Here is a 14,049-nt window from a genome sequence, read left to right on the forward strand (position 1 = left end):
AGTACAGCGCCATCTATACGCACTTTAAAGAGAAAAAGTTTCTGAATCTTAGTATAGGGTCCCCTTCAAAGCATGATTATCATGGACATCATATTAGGTATAGTTTGCAAAGACTCACTTTTCGGAAAAAAATAAAACAGCCAAATTGTGTTTTAGGTTTATTGTATTTAAGTATGCGTTGCACACTTAAAATTATTTTACCATTTTTTAAAGCTTATTAAAAAAATATAAACATTTTCATTCGTATTACAGTACTCTTAACACGAAACTGTAAAATTTCCGCATCTTTTTAATACTTTTAAAAGAAAAAAAAAAACCTTTAACTCGTTTTTCGAACTGCTTTATTCCGAGAGCGTTTTTCTTTCTTATTTTCGATAATCAATCGAGCCATGCGTAACACAGATACTGAGAAACAAGTAATTATAGCGTTTCTAAGATAATTATTGATCTTCATAATTCCGTTATAACAGTACTATAATACGAGAGTATAATGTTGATATTTTTATTAAATTTTAAGCGTTTTCTGCCGCTAATTTCGCTTGAGCTTGCTTCATTTTGAGTCGGCGTTGGCTGCGTTTTTTCGCTAACGGTATGCTGCCAACTAATTTGCCTTTCTTTTGTAGAGCTATTAGTTTGGCTGATTTGCTCTGTAATAGAAAAAAAAAATGGGTTATTTTATTTCGGTTTTTCGGTCACTGGGTTGAGGGACAGATAGTCGCACATTGGTGGTCAACTGCTAGGAAAAGGTAGGTAGATGATAATTTTAGTTTTATACATTTTACGGGAAGTTAGTTAAAGTTTACTTTTCAGGATTAATAGATATAATTAAGGGTGTGATAATAATGTAATTATTTGATTAAAAAAAAAAATTAAAATAATGTGATTCTTACCTTAGCACCTGCTTTTGTTACTTTTCCTTTTTTCGGTGCCGTGTACAATACATTTATTCGCTTGTTACCCAGCATTGAGTGGTGTTTTGATAATGCAAACTGAAAATAAAGAATTGATTTAGTAATTATATTTCCTCCATCACTTCTGTCTGGATAAATAGGATACATTGCAATTTTCTGCAATTAGGTACAATAAACAGGCACCATCTATCCTTATGCAAAATAACATTTCATTCTGTTCCGCCATTTTAGCGTGACAAACCAACCAGCAACTTATATTCGCGTGAATACTAATAATGCAAAGCTGAAAAGTTTGTTTGCTTGAACATGCAATTCTTAGGAACTAGAATGCAGATTTGAAAATAGATTAGTCCTTTTATCAAGAGAGACTATAGGCTAATTTTATCCGGCTGAGCGGAGTAGTTCCCACAGGACTGACCACCACTGATGAACATAGGACTGAACCACTGAAGGAAACTAGTTTATGATATTATAAGTAACTATCATCATCATCATCATCATCTCAGCCATAGGACATCCACTGCTGAACATAGGTCTCCCCCTTAGATCTCCACAGATAGCTGTTGGAGGCAACCTGCATCCAGCGTCTTCTGGCGACTTTTATAAGTAACTATAAAAAAATATATTACCTCGTAGCTAGGTTCATTGCTAAGCTCCAAATAAGCGATGGCATTCTTCTTGCCTTCCAATGCTTTGGGTATGCGAATGTCTATGATGTGTTCATTCATCTCTGAGAAGTGGTTTATTATCTGTAATTAAGAGAAAAAAATGATTAGAATATACTTAGTTTAACTTTACGAACATAAGAGTTTCAGAACTGACATAATTTATAGTGGAACATGGAGGAAAGAATTATGAAATTAGAGAGACAAAGTTATTTAATAAATCAAAATCAAAAGTCATTTATTCAACTTTACAGTAATATAGCTTATAAAAAATGTAATAACACATAGGCTTCACTACATAGTATAAAACAAAGTCGCTTTCTCTGTCCTTATTTCCCTATGTACGCTTAAATGCCCACTCTCTCTCTCTGCAAGAAGTTTTATGACCCTACAGTGGAAACAAATTGGAATCCTGATGATGGAAAGAAAAACCTAATGTTACAAGTCAAAGGTCAATTGTCAATAAAAATATTTACCTTTAGGGCGTTCAGCTGTCTGTAATGCATTCTGTACATCACTATGATAGTGGGTAGAGCTGGATGGCTCAATGACAGCAAGTTTATCTTGCGAAATGTTTAATAAATTCGACATGTCTGCCTCGACATGTCCCGATGGACCTTCAAGAGTTTGACCAACTGGTAATGTAGATAAATCTGCAAAAGGATGAAATTATTTATAGTTACTGTATAATTATGTAGAATATAGAACAATATTCATTTAATTCTTAGAAGATAGCATGTTGCATCAATTATTTTTGGTATATAATATTCATTTTATTTTCTTCTAATTAGGATTAGATTATTCAGTAGAAAATTTTATTTAATATTTGAGGAACAATTTTGTTATTACAGCGAAGGCAAAGAAATGTGGTTTTGTTTCTATTAAGATTTAAATAACATAAGACATCTAAATAGTAGGTACCTAGAGTTGGTATTGCATTTGGAGTAAGTCGGTGACTGGCTGAACGGTAACACTCTTCAAAATGTCTGTCGCAAAATCGAATTTGGTTATAAATGTAGATGTCGCCTTTCTCTTGTAAAGCTTTATCTAGTACTTTTTTCCACGAGTTAAACTTTTCCAAATGTGGGTATTCAGGTTTAGGAAATCGGTGCAATGGGCCTGAAATCAAGAAGTTTTATACATGAACAACTCACTCTCATTAAAATACCGTAATAGATATCATCATCATATGTATAAAATTTTAGTAATGTACTGTGATACCATCCTTGAATATTAATCTAACACTAGAAATAATAGCTGAGGTCTAGCAGTACTAGAACAGGAACACCACAGTTGAAGTAAATAAAATCACAGTAGCATAGCATGGGGTGCCGAGGGGCCATGGCCCTGGGTGGCGCTACTCTAGGGGCCGGCACCGCCGCCTAGCTGCAGCATCAAGCCAAGTAGAAGCTGATAGCGTTGACAGTAGAGGCAAAGGCATTTTTTGCCGCCTTTACATTGTCAGTTCCTATTTATGCCACCCCATAATACAATTTTCTTGAGAAGAGTCACTATACATTAAAGGTTGTCTGTAAAAGATCGCTTTTAGCGATAAGACCACCCATTGTTACACCCTTTTAGTTATTAAGTTTTAATTGTAATTTGTTATGGTGTACATAGTGTGTATAGATACCACCACCACCACCATAACAAATACAACAAGATAGATAGATATCTATCTATACTTCTAGCCTACCTCCCAATAACTTCTTGTCTACTAAAAGAAGATCTAACCTATCAGGCAGGCAGGGTACTAAATTTTTCGACTCGCTCTTGAATTTTTACATCTGCTTGTTTTTCGTTTAATTTGACAATAAATGCTTAGTCCACACAAGGCTTTATGTTTTTTGAGCTTTAAAGGAAAATCTAACATATCCTAGTTTGCAAAAAATATTGTTGCATGCTGTATGAATCGACAAAGTTATACATAGATCATTAGTGTATGAATCAACAAAATCCTAGGTAGGATGCTAAAATTTTCACACTGCTGCACTACATATCAAAGAGAGCCAGTAACAATTTCTGAAAGTATTCCTTCCAGCACCCTAGTGAATCCCAAAATCATGGGCTGAGACCGCACCTGGTCATGAGTCGATATCAATAATAATTCTTTCTTGCCAAAACCATCTTTAGAATTTTATTAAATTGTAGTCATTTGAATTTAAATAAGTACCTAAATAAGGGGGCTCGCCCCTAAGACTACCCACTGACCGGCAGCTAAATATACCTGCCTGGGCGGAATCCCATGCTACGCCACTGTAAAATCATAGTTTTAAAACCTGATGAAGTTATTTGGTCAGAGGGTCGTCTAGAGCGGGCTTTGTCTTATACGTAGATTCCGAGTCTTTTGATTGGATATAAAAGTTAATGTGCAGTTTCAATTGTTTGTGTAGGGTCAGGACAGGAGTGTGTGTGGTAGTGCATCTTAGATTTTGATGACTCAAGGACTATGATGACCACAGATTGCACGGATGACAATAATGGATATTGTGCAGCCTATCAGCAAAAGATAAATTACGTGCATTATAAAGTTAAAAGTTTTGAACTTACCGTCATTGTCACAATCAAAGTAGCACTTATATCTTGACGTTGATGGCATTCCGCCCCTAAGACGATCCACTGGACGCATTTTCTAGTCCTAAATACGGTGCCGGGTCAATGTAAAAGCAGTCGATCGAGGTTCCAAAATACAAAGCCGGGTCAATGAAAATGCAGTAGATCACAGGTCCAAAATACGAAGCCAGGTCAATCACAGAAGCAGTCAGTATCAGAGTCCAGGAACACGCAACAATCGTAATAAAAAAACCAGAAAATAACACTCAGAATAAACCAACACGTTAGAAAACGGAAAACGGTTTAATTTAAAAGTATGGTCGACTGTCAATGTCAATCGTCAGTGTTTCAAGTGGTTTCAAGTAGTGTGATTATTGTGATTAACTAAGACGTCCTCATAGATAAAAAAGAATTAAAAATAAATCATAAAATTATTTAATTACAATATTTGTTAATATTTCTAATCACAAAACTTTTTTTAGATTTGTTATTAAATCGATGAAATATCGGTCTAAGGTGCAGTGACATCTAGTGACTAAAACGAAGTACAAATACCCAAGTTACGGGGCATCCGTCACTAGATGGCGCATTTCTAAAAAAAAACCTCAGAAAATTATTGTACTTCAGTTGCATCCCCATGCGCCAGATGATGGACCAGCTTCTGCAACAAGGGTAGGGTCGGTTTCTTCAGAGGCTCCAGATTCTTGTAAAGACGAAACTTACTCAGACACTTCATTATTTTCGTCCTCGCTTTGAACGTTGTCGATAATCTGGTTATTCTCAACTTCGGAATCTGAATCTTCCTGAAAAGGATTGTCTTCCTCGTTCAAAATTGCAAAAATATCGTCTTCGTCTAATACATTAGACCGTGACATATTTATACCTGAAACAACGCCGAAAAAAGATACAAAATATACGAAAACAAGCAATAGTAAAATCACTCAATCTCAGTTAAAAGTTACACAAAGCCTAAATATACGTCTCGCAGGCGTGCAACACTTCGATAAATCAAAAATGGCGGGACTTTCCTCAACGATAGGGGCACCATCCTCTAGCTCCCGTCGGCCACGAAGATAACAGAAGAGAACCACGCGCTAGCTTCAACCGTTAGAAAAAAACAAACGATATTCGAATGCGTGTACGTCTCGCAGGCGTAGATTAGGCTTCTAGGGTTAATATTAATATCAGTAGATACGTAATACCTGAAGATCCGCGTACCTACATCAGTTATCTACATATTATATTGTATCTACCTACCCCATAAGATAATCGCTTGAAGGCCTAAGCGGGTACGCCCGGCAAACTTACCTACATACAAAAAGTCATGATGCCAAGCTTGAATGAAAATTCTCGAACTAAATACAGAAACCCATTGATCTAGATTCTGGAACCAATGGTTTCCAGGTTTTCCTATGTAGTACTAATTCAAGAAAGATTTCAAACTTGCGCACCCCTTGTCTGTTCTAAGTTGTAAATTTTCATTTGGATAATTTTCATCAATAAAATTGGGTGATGCATGCTAGAGTCTAGTTAGATTATCAAAATGTTTAAAGATAAGGGATGAGTATGAAACTAATCCCATCATTTAACAGATAAAGCAGTCAGTAGAAGTCTGCCACTCTTAAATCATAATTTTGCATCATTAATTAGTGATGGTTGCTAAAAGGTGCGTTCTGTCAACTCTTTTCGAGTACAAAATTGGGAAAGGGCAGTTTCCTGCAACGGAGAAACAATAAAAAAGTCGACAATGACGATATGGGACAAAACGCAAATAAATAACGAATTTTTTTATTTAATTTATGTTCATACCAAAGTTGTCCAAAAAATGTGGAACGCTTCACGATTTTGCGTGTCATCCTTGCGCAGGGGCCATGCTAATCTTCTCTGTATCGTTCCAATTTTAGTATATGTACTGCCGAAGCAAGTACGACTGAAATGCGCAAAATTCTAAACATGTTTTGACTTTGTGGAAAACTTTGATAGCGCGATTTAGGATTCGATACATTTCGTGACTGTTGTATGACACTTGAGTACAGCGCCATCTATACGCACTTTAAAGAGAAAAAGTTTCTGAATCTTAGTATAGGGTCCCCTTCAAAGCATGATTATCATGGACATCATATTAGGTATAGTTTGCAAAGACTCACTTTTCGGAAAAAAATAAAACAGCCAAATTGTGTTTTAGGTTTATTGTATTTAAGTATGCGTTGCACACTTAAAATTATTTTACCATTTTTTAAAGCTTATTAAAAAAATATAAACATTTTCATTCGTATTACAGTACTCTTAACACGAAACTGTAAAATTTCCGCATCTTTTTAATACTTTTAAAGAAAAAAAACCTTTAACTCGTTTTTCGAACTGCTTTATTCCGAGAGCGTTTTTCTTTCTTATTTTCGATAATCAATCGAGCCATGCGTAACACAGATACTGAGAAACAAGTAATTATAGCGTTTCTAAGATAATTATTGATCTTCATAATTCCGTTATAACAGTACTATAATACGAGAGTATAATGTTGATATTTTTATTAAATTTTAAGCGTTTTCTGCCGCTAATTTCGCTTGAGCTTGCTTCATTTTGAGTCGGCGTTGGCTGCGTTTTTTCGCTAACGGTATGCTGCCAACTAATTTGCCTTTCTTTTGTAGAGCTATTAGTTTGGCTGATTTGCTCTGTAATAAAAAAATGGGTTATTTTATTTCGGTTTTCGGTCACTGGGTTGAGGGACAGATAGTCGCACATTGGTGGTCAACTGCTAGGAAAAGGTAGGTAGATGATAATTTTAGTTTTATACATTTTACGGGAAGTTAGTTAAAGTTTACTTTTCAGGATTAATAGATATAATTAAGGGTGTGATAATAATGTAATTATTTGATTAAAAAAAAAAATTAAAATAATGTGATTCTTACCTTAGCACCTGCTTTTGTTACTTTTCCTTTTTTCGGTGCCGTGTACAATACATTTATTCGCTTGTTACCCAGCATTGAGTGGTGTTTTGATAATGCAAACTGAAAATAAAGAATTGATTTAGTAATTATATTTCCTCCATCACTTCTGTCTGGATAAATAGGATACATTGCAATTTTCTGCAATTAGGTACAATAAACAGGCACCATCTATCCTTATGCAAAATAACATTTCATTCTGTTCCGCCATTTTAGCGTGACAAACCAACCAGCAACTTATATTCGCGTGAATACTAATAATGCAAAGCTGAAAAGTTTGTTTGCTTGAACATGCAATTCTTAGGAACTAGAATGCAGATTTGAAAATAGATTAGTCCTTTTATCAAGAGAGACTATAGGCTAATTTTATCCGGCTGAGCGGAGTAGTTCCCACAGGACTGACCACCACTGATGAACATAGGACTGAACCACTGAAGGAAACTAGTTTATGATATTATAAGTAACTATCATCATCATCATCATCATCTCAGCCATAGGACATCCACTGCTGAACATAGGTCTCCCCCTTAGATCTCCACAGATAGCTGTTGGAGGCAACCTGCATCCAGCGTCTTCTGGCGACTTTTATAAGTAACTATAAAAAAATATATTACCTCGTAGCTAGGTTCATTGCTAAGCTCCAAATAAGCGATGGCATTCTTCTTGCCTTCCAATGCTTTGGGTATGCGAATGTCTATGATGTGTTCATTCATCTCTGAGAAGTGGTTTATTATCTGTAATTAAGAGAAAAAAATGATTAGAATATACTTAGTTTAACTTTACGAACATAAGAGTTTCAGAACTGACATAATTTATAGTGGAACATGGAGGAAAGAATTATGAAATTAGAGAGACAAAGTTATTTAATAAATCAAAATCAAAAGTCATTTATTCAAAGTAGGCTGAAAATCAGCACTTTTGAATGTCAAGTTTACAAAAAAACGCCTGCCCTTCACCACTTCCTATGTGTTTTTGCTGGGAAGAAGAAGTGGTGGAACAAACTAAGAACCAGTAACACAATAAGAACTGGAAGTATCAAAAAAGAATCTATGCTCACCTTTTCCTTATCCACATCAAGGGGCAAGTTCCCTAAAAACACAACATATCTCTTTGGACCCTTAGTTTTCTTAACCAACTGCTCTCTTTTCTCCGTCTTCTCTTTCTTCACGCTATCTTTTTCTTTATCCTCAATCTTTTTAGCCTTTGTGTCTTCTTCAACACTTTTCTTTACCTTTTCCGGCTTTGCTTTCGGAGCGGCCAAGGATTTTTCTTTTAATGCGGTTTTAAGTAGATTGTATAATATGCGTATACGTCTCAGTTCTGAGTCGGTGAGATTGGGGGATCCTTTGAGAATCGATTGGATTTTGTTGTGAATTATTTCTGGTACAACCACATTGGACGTACCTTGAAGTGATTCTCTTATGGCTTGACGGATTCTACCTGTAACAGATGGTTTTATTAGTTAATGATATTTATTCATTCGTATAGTTATCGGCACGGATATTGAGCCCTGACCTTCACCTCGCGCAGAAGCGATTTATTGGTTTATTGCCTTATGTGTACAGTGCGCAAAGCGATCCCCACTCTTCCGCCGAGAGCTCAAGATCCGTGCCGATAACTATATAAATACTATATTTTATTTTAAGATTATTGAGGATATGGAAGGGATTTATTCAGATTTCAGGGCTAAGGGATGATCAGTGAAAAATAAATGTCATAGAAATAGGCACACATTGAATATGTAGAAATTACTATGCTATTACTTTGTCTAAACAAGGGGTATTGGATTGCCCGGGTAACTGGGTTGAGGAGGTCAGATAGGCAGTCGCTCCTTGTAAAGCACTGGTACTCAGCTAAATCTGGTTAGACTGGAGACCGACCCCAACGTAGTTGGGAAAAAGGCTCACTTTGCTACGCTATGTGCGTACACTAATTATCTTATAACTATTTTTTTTTTGACAAAACTTTCAGTAAGAAATCAAACCTTCTGCCTGTTGTTTCACCGGTATCCAACCTACTCCACGCATCCGGATAAAAAGTTGCTTGCAGTCTTTCTCCATTAATTCATTTAAAAGCACTGAAAGAAATTTTCAAATTGGTCCAGCAGTTTCTGAGATTAGCTTTATAATCTATACTTCTACACTAAAATAATAAAGAGGAAAAATTTTTTTGTTTGTTTGTACCATAAAGGCTCTGAAACTACTGACCAAATTTAAAAATTTCTTTTAAAATTTTGGGTAGCTACACTATCCCCAAAAAACATAAGCTATATTGTATCCAGGTACGAGAAGAAGTCCTCCTCGGACATGGGTGAAACCATGGGAAATGGATATGTATTAGAAAAAATACCTTTCTGATTATTAGTCATCTGTACTTTAAGGAATCTATCGATCAGTTCCTTGTTATTTAATATTGGATACTTTTCATTATCATTGTCATTGGTTTCTTCCACCGGCTTTGGTTTCGGTCCAGTTTTCGAAGGTTTTAATGGATTTATAGTAGCTATGGTCTCTGTAGTGTCCAGTTTAATGTTTTTCTGTTCCGAAGTTGTGAATTTGGTTTTGGACTTTCTTTTACGTTTCAGTTTTGTAGCATTAGGTGACGCTGAACGTTTTGATGTTTCCATTCTGTAAATAAAAAATATATATTATAATGTTTTCTTTTTTATTTTAAGTTTAGAAATGAAATATTGATTATTTATAGAACATCTATTAAACATATTATGTACACTTATTAAGAATTAGTAATATTATTAAAAAAATGCATCAAAAGTATAAGTGAATAAAAGTACTAATTAACTTCTACTATTTATAGTTTAACCTAACCCCATAGCTCAGCTCTATAGATACAAATTCACGTGCATATTTTGTTTACAATTTTTAGGTTATAATTTATCGTGTAGTTAAAAAACTTAAATGAATATTATATGTAGTCTTAACTACACTTTAATCTTTAATTACGAACTTATTTGAGTAAATAAGCACTGAAAACTGAAATCCAACATGCGGTTTTCAATTTGTGACACGTGCAAACATTTTAAGACAGATTTCAAATATTAATAGTAATACATATGATACGTACTTCATATTTTAACAAGCAGCCGCTGTTTATGTAAATTAGTGTAAGTTTTTCACTTATTTCATTGTAGTTTTCCGAAAAACTGGCAATTTTTTTGCTGTTTGTGATTTGTTTTGTTTTTTGACAGTCTAAATTTGATGAATGACAGATGACATGACGGATGGCAGACAGCTGTTATTTCGTTTAGAAACAAAATAAAATTATTATACGCTTGTTTGCCTCAAGAGGTACAGAGGTTTAACTATTTTTTTTAATTATTTGCAAATTATGTTTCCGTATTACCACGAATTAGGTACATGTCTTTCCTAAGGTTTGTTTTGTTACAGAGACGAGCAAAATTCTTATGAAAACTTTTATTTCACAAATATTACAACAATTTTTTAATCCTAAATTACGTTGTCGTAAATCAGTTACGTTGACGATCACTGATCACTTGACTAACGAGGCGGACGTTACATATTGCCTATGTATTGCCTCTACTTGCTATCTTCACAGGAAAAAATAACAGCAATTAAAAAGTCGTATCCTACCTTAAATATTTAAACGATGACTGTTTGGTTATGAAACGGTGTTAAAGACATAATTCTGTTATTCGTGAGTCATTCGGCTTCCAATACACATTTAAGATAGATGAGTAGGTTTGTTATGATCTTTCTCTTCGACAGAAATGTTACGAAAATGTCCCCATTAGGATGTCAATGACTCACGTTTTATAGTATCTCTTATTTATTTAGTTTTAAAGAAAGCTTACAGACTAATTACACCAATTATTTAACAAAGTATATAAAATAATTGCTAATGACAAGCTTCCACAGTTATGACAGTTAATTAGTTAAGGTAGTTTTACAGCACATCACACGGAACAGAGGTGACCAAATGCGTTTTAAACATTGTTCACACCATCAACTTCTGGCCATTTCTTAAATTGTCGATAGGGTTGCTTTTGACCACAATCTCACCAGATGGCATTATTTATCGCTTTTTGTGTATTGTTTCTTTTTATTATTGGTAGTGGTTTAAATAAATTATACCTAGATTTCACTAACGTAATGTAAAGGGACAACGGTTGTAAAAAAGCTGTTTACTAGACATTTGAATGGTTATGCCTGTACATACACATACCTAAGGTATAAAGGCTAGGCAGATGATGAAGCTTTCAGTGCTCAAAAGTAAATATATCTGGAAAAGTCTATACACTGTAGAATAGAAGATCGAGGCATTAACGCCTATGGCATTAAGCAGCAGGTTATTCAATACGACGAGTGAAATGCAGAAAATAAAGGACTTTGGGTGTTTTAATAAAAGTTACGTCTACGCCCTTCCTCAGACTTTTCAATTCTATCAAAAAAGTTTTCTACGTGTCATTGCACTAGGAAATTGCAATATTACATTGACCATTCATTAAAGAAATCTTTAGGCTATTATTTTCCTAAAGGACACTTGTGAAAGTTGTTCGTATGGTGCTAGTTGTTTAAAAATTCTAAATCTGTTAGACTAATTTTAAATTAGAATGGAGGAATAACGGTCTAACACATTTCAATATCCGATAATTTTATTCTGGTTTTAGTGTGAATCGGTTTATTACTTGACCTACTTAATTTCAGAATGTATTTTCCTTCAGCGAAATGAATATTGGTATTTTTGGCATTAGTATTTTTCCTCATATCAGTGAACAGTATTCAAATTATTGAAAAACAAAGGAGGTCGCATGCATTGAAGAGTTCTGCCTGCGCGTGCATCGATTGTAAAAAATGCGAAAAAGGGCTTGTTCACTCGCGAGGCCCAGTAGGGCCAAGGCCCACCGTGGCTGCGGGATTGTTCGTTCGAAAGAGTTACCGCGGCCCTGGTACACAAAAGGCCTACGAAGGAACACGATGGATTTTTAGTCAGTAAGTCTGACACTCCCTCACCGCTGCTTACCAACAGAGGAAGGGGTCATTTGATGATTTGCCATCGCTAAGAGAAAGGGCTTGTTCACACCTTTTTACGCCTGTGTGTGACGTTGACGCGCATTTTAGCGACACATAAGACTGGGCTTTTGTACATCTATCTATGACAAAATAAACGCCCGTGTGTAGAGATACAAACAGCAACCAACTGCTCTTTAAGATAAAAGCACGGCGTTTAAAAATCCTGGTGTGTACCTACTAGCCCTAAGAGCACTATAATCTTTACAATATTGTTTTTACTCGAAACTCTTATTTTATATTAAATTAACCCCTTTTTGAAAGGAAATAAAAATCTTCGAATTTATATAAGTACTAAACACTGACTAAAACCACAAGCCAGCAGTTTCCATAGTTATAAATTAAATCTCTTGGCAAGTTAATTGGCCACCCGGGAGGATGCCATTTGTCAATGAGGGCTACTTTACTTCCAGCCTCCTTGCCAACAGTAACCAGAATAGTATCAATTTGTCAGCTCTTAAGTATGATACTAAAGTATGATTTAGAATTAGATTTGCAAGGAATCTGGTTAATATGTATGTACATACATTTATTTATTTTATTTATTTATCGCATCACATAGTTACTTTGCCCCTGTAGACTTGTAATATTCTATCTTTTTGTAACGCTTTATCTTTTGAAATATTTGACTGTTTTTGGTTTAGATTAGGTAATATGAACTCCGTTCTCCCCTGGCCGTCCTTTCATTTGCCACCAGGCTAAACCTATCTCTTTAACCATGATAAATAATATGTGTTAATTAAAAAATTATAGTCACATCTATGTTACGAATAACCAGGCAGGCGTTGAGTCTGATTAGATAAGGACTATTAGTAGGTAACGCGAAAGTTTTTATGTATGGATGACATGGATGTGTTTTCCTCTTTCACGCAAAAACACAGAATGGACTTTGATGAAACTTGGCAGAAGTGTAGCTTATAGGTACCCTAGAATAACTTATAGGGTACTTTTTATCCTAGCGTGGGAAGTAGGTAGTTCCCTCAGGCCGCGGCTGACCGGCTGACGGAAGCCAGTAATTCATAATTAGAAACAATTAGAACGGTATTTTGTTTTCGCGGTTATCAGCTGATGTTTTTTCTCTACATAAGTATGTAGTTCATGCAAAAGGAGGACTTACTTGTCACCAAGTGCATTCTAAAAATTCTCAACCAATTATAGATTACCAATAAGAGATAAGCTTTCTTTCCTGTTCAAAGCTAAGAGACAAAAAATAAACTCAAAAGCTGACCGGAATCGGTGCACCCGAGCGAAAACTAACTGTTGGAAAGTAATTTACATGCTGTGTTGCCAGATGTGATAGCAAACCTCCGTGGAGGTTTCAATAATTGTAGCGTAGTTACAAGACTGGTCCCAACCTTTTTGCTTCTTTTTCTCAGCAAAGAGATCCTGTTAGGTCAGTTTATACAACCGGCTGGTAATTGAAACAGTTATAAAGTAAATACGACGTAGACATACACGCAGCCATATTGAATTTAGCTTTTGGACCAGTTTATGTGCCACAAATTGGTGTGAACTAGAAATCTCCAATGTAAGTGGGTAAGTGTCTCTATGGCAATGCTGTTTACATGGCCCCTCGAGAGGACAAGCTCCGTGCACCAAGACGGTTCGTTCAGTAAGACCGCAGTCGCGTAGCGGTCAAGGCTGCACGACGATCGCCTGTGCCTGACATCGACCAACAAAAAAAAGTTACAATAAAAAGCGCGCGCACGCGAAACTGTCAGTTATATTTTTTTAATCAGTTACATTATTTATTTTTTATTTAATTATTTGAAACAAAGCTTGAAGCGAATGTCTTAGTTGTTAATCATCGCTTTTAGTACGAATAACTGTTAAATCCTCAGTGCCGGTGGATAATGAGTTCGCTGTGATTGTGAGAGTTCGTCTTGGTGGCCGCTAAACAGGTGAATATAAAAAATTGATTTCAATGCAC

General features: G+C 35.4%; 3 protein-coding genes, 1 long non-coding RNA gene and 1 other non-coding gene across 6 annotated transcripts in view; 1 reads left to right on the top strand and 4 right to left on the bottom strand.

Annotated features, from left to right (window-relative positions):
• Window positions 1–150: 150 nt before the first annotated feature.
• Window positions 151–1,667, bottom strand: LOC135118928 (uncharacterized). The gene is made up of 3 exons (XM_064042087.1): window positions 1,541–1,667; window positions 891–989; window positions 151–647 (listed from the first exon to the last, which is right to left on the bottom strand). The coding sequence occupies exons 1-3, from the start codon at window positions 1,637–1,639 to the stop codon at window positions 513–515; spliced, it is 333 nt and encodes a 110-aa protein (XP_063898157.1). The 5' UTR covers window positions 1,640–1,667; the 3' UTR covers window positions 151–512.
• Window positions 1,668–1,830: 163 nt separating this feature from the next.
• LOC135118936 (uncharacterized) lies at window positions 1,831–4,779 on the bottom strand. Its single transcript, XR_010277873.1, has 3 exons — window positions 4,127–4,779; window positions 2,498–2,695; window positions 1,831–2,229 (listed from the first exon to the last, which is right to left on the bottom strand). It is a non-coding gene; the product is annotated as an uncharacterized LOC135118936 (long non-coding RNA).
• Window positions 4,780–5,950: 1,171 nt separating this feature from the next.
• Window positions 5,951–6,057, bottom strand: LOC126055613 (U6 spliceosomal RNA). The gene has a single exon (XR_007511570.1). It is a non-coding gene; the product is annotated as a U6 spliceosomal RNA (small nuclear RNA).
• A 251-nt stretch (window positions 6,058–6,308) lies between these two features.
• Window positions 6,309–10,310, bottom strand: LOC110373794 (nucleolin). 2 transcript variants are annotated; one of them, XM_064042127.1, is made up of 7 exons: window positions 10,156–10,310; window positions 9,424–9,701; window positions 9,059–9,151; window positions 8,132–8,514; window positions 7,689–7,808; window positions 7,039–7,137; window positions 6,309–6,801 (listed from the first exon to the last, which is right to left on the bottom strand). In XM_064042127.1, exons 1-7 carry the CDS (start codon window positions 10,158–10,160, stop codon window positions 6,667–6,669), a joined length of 1,113 nt encoding a protein of 370 aa, XP_063898197.1. In that variant the 5' UTR covers window positions 10,161–10,310; the 3' UTR covers window positions 6,309–6,666. The 2 variants fall into 2 exon arrangements, with proteins under 2 accessions (XP_063898197.1, XP_063898198.1); XM_064042128.1 differs by lacking the exon at window positions 9,059–9,151.
• A 3,405-nt stretch (window positions 10,311–13,715) lies between these two features.
• The window catches only part of Np (Notopleural), a 45,761-nt gene continuing 45,427 nt past the window's right edge, over window positions 13,716–14,049 (top strand). Inside the window, exon 1 of the mRNA XM_064042095.1 lies at window positions 13,716–14,020. The gene's annotated coding sequence lies outside the window, so the exon portion shown is untranslated. The remainder of the gene's footprint in view (window positions 14,021–14,049) is intronic.

Source organism: Helicoverpa armigera, chromosome 27, assembly GCF_030705265.1.
Source record: "Helicoverpa armigera isolate CAAS_96S chromosome 27, ASM3070526v1, whole genome shotgun sequence".
NCBI lineage: Eukaryota > Metazoa > Arthropoda > Insecta > Lepidoptera > Noctuidae > Helicoverpa > Helicoverpa armigera.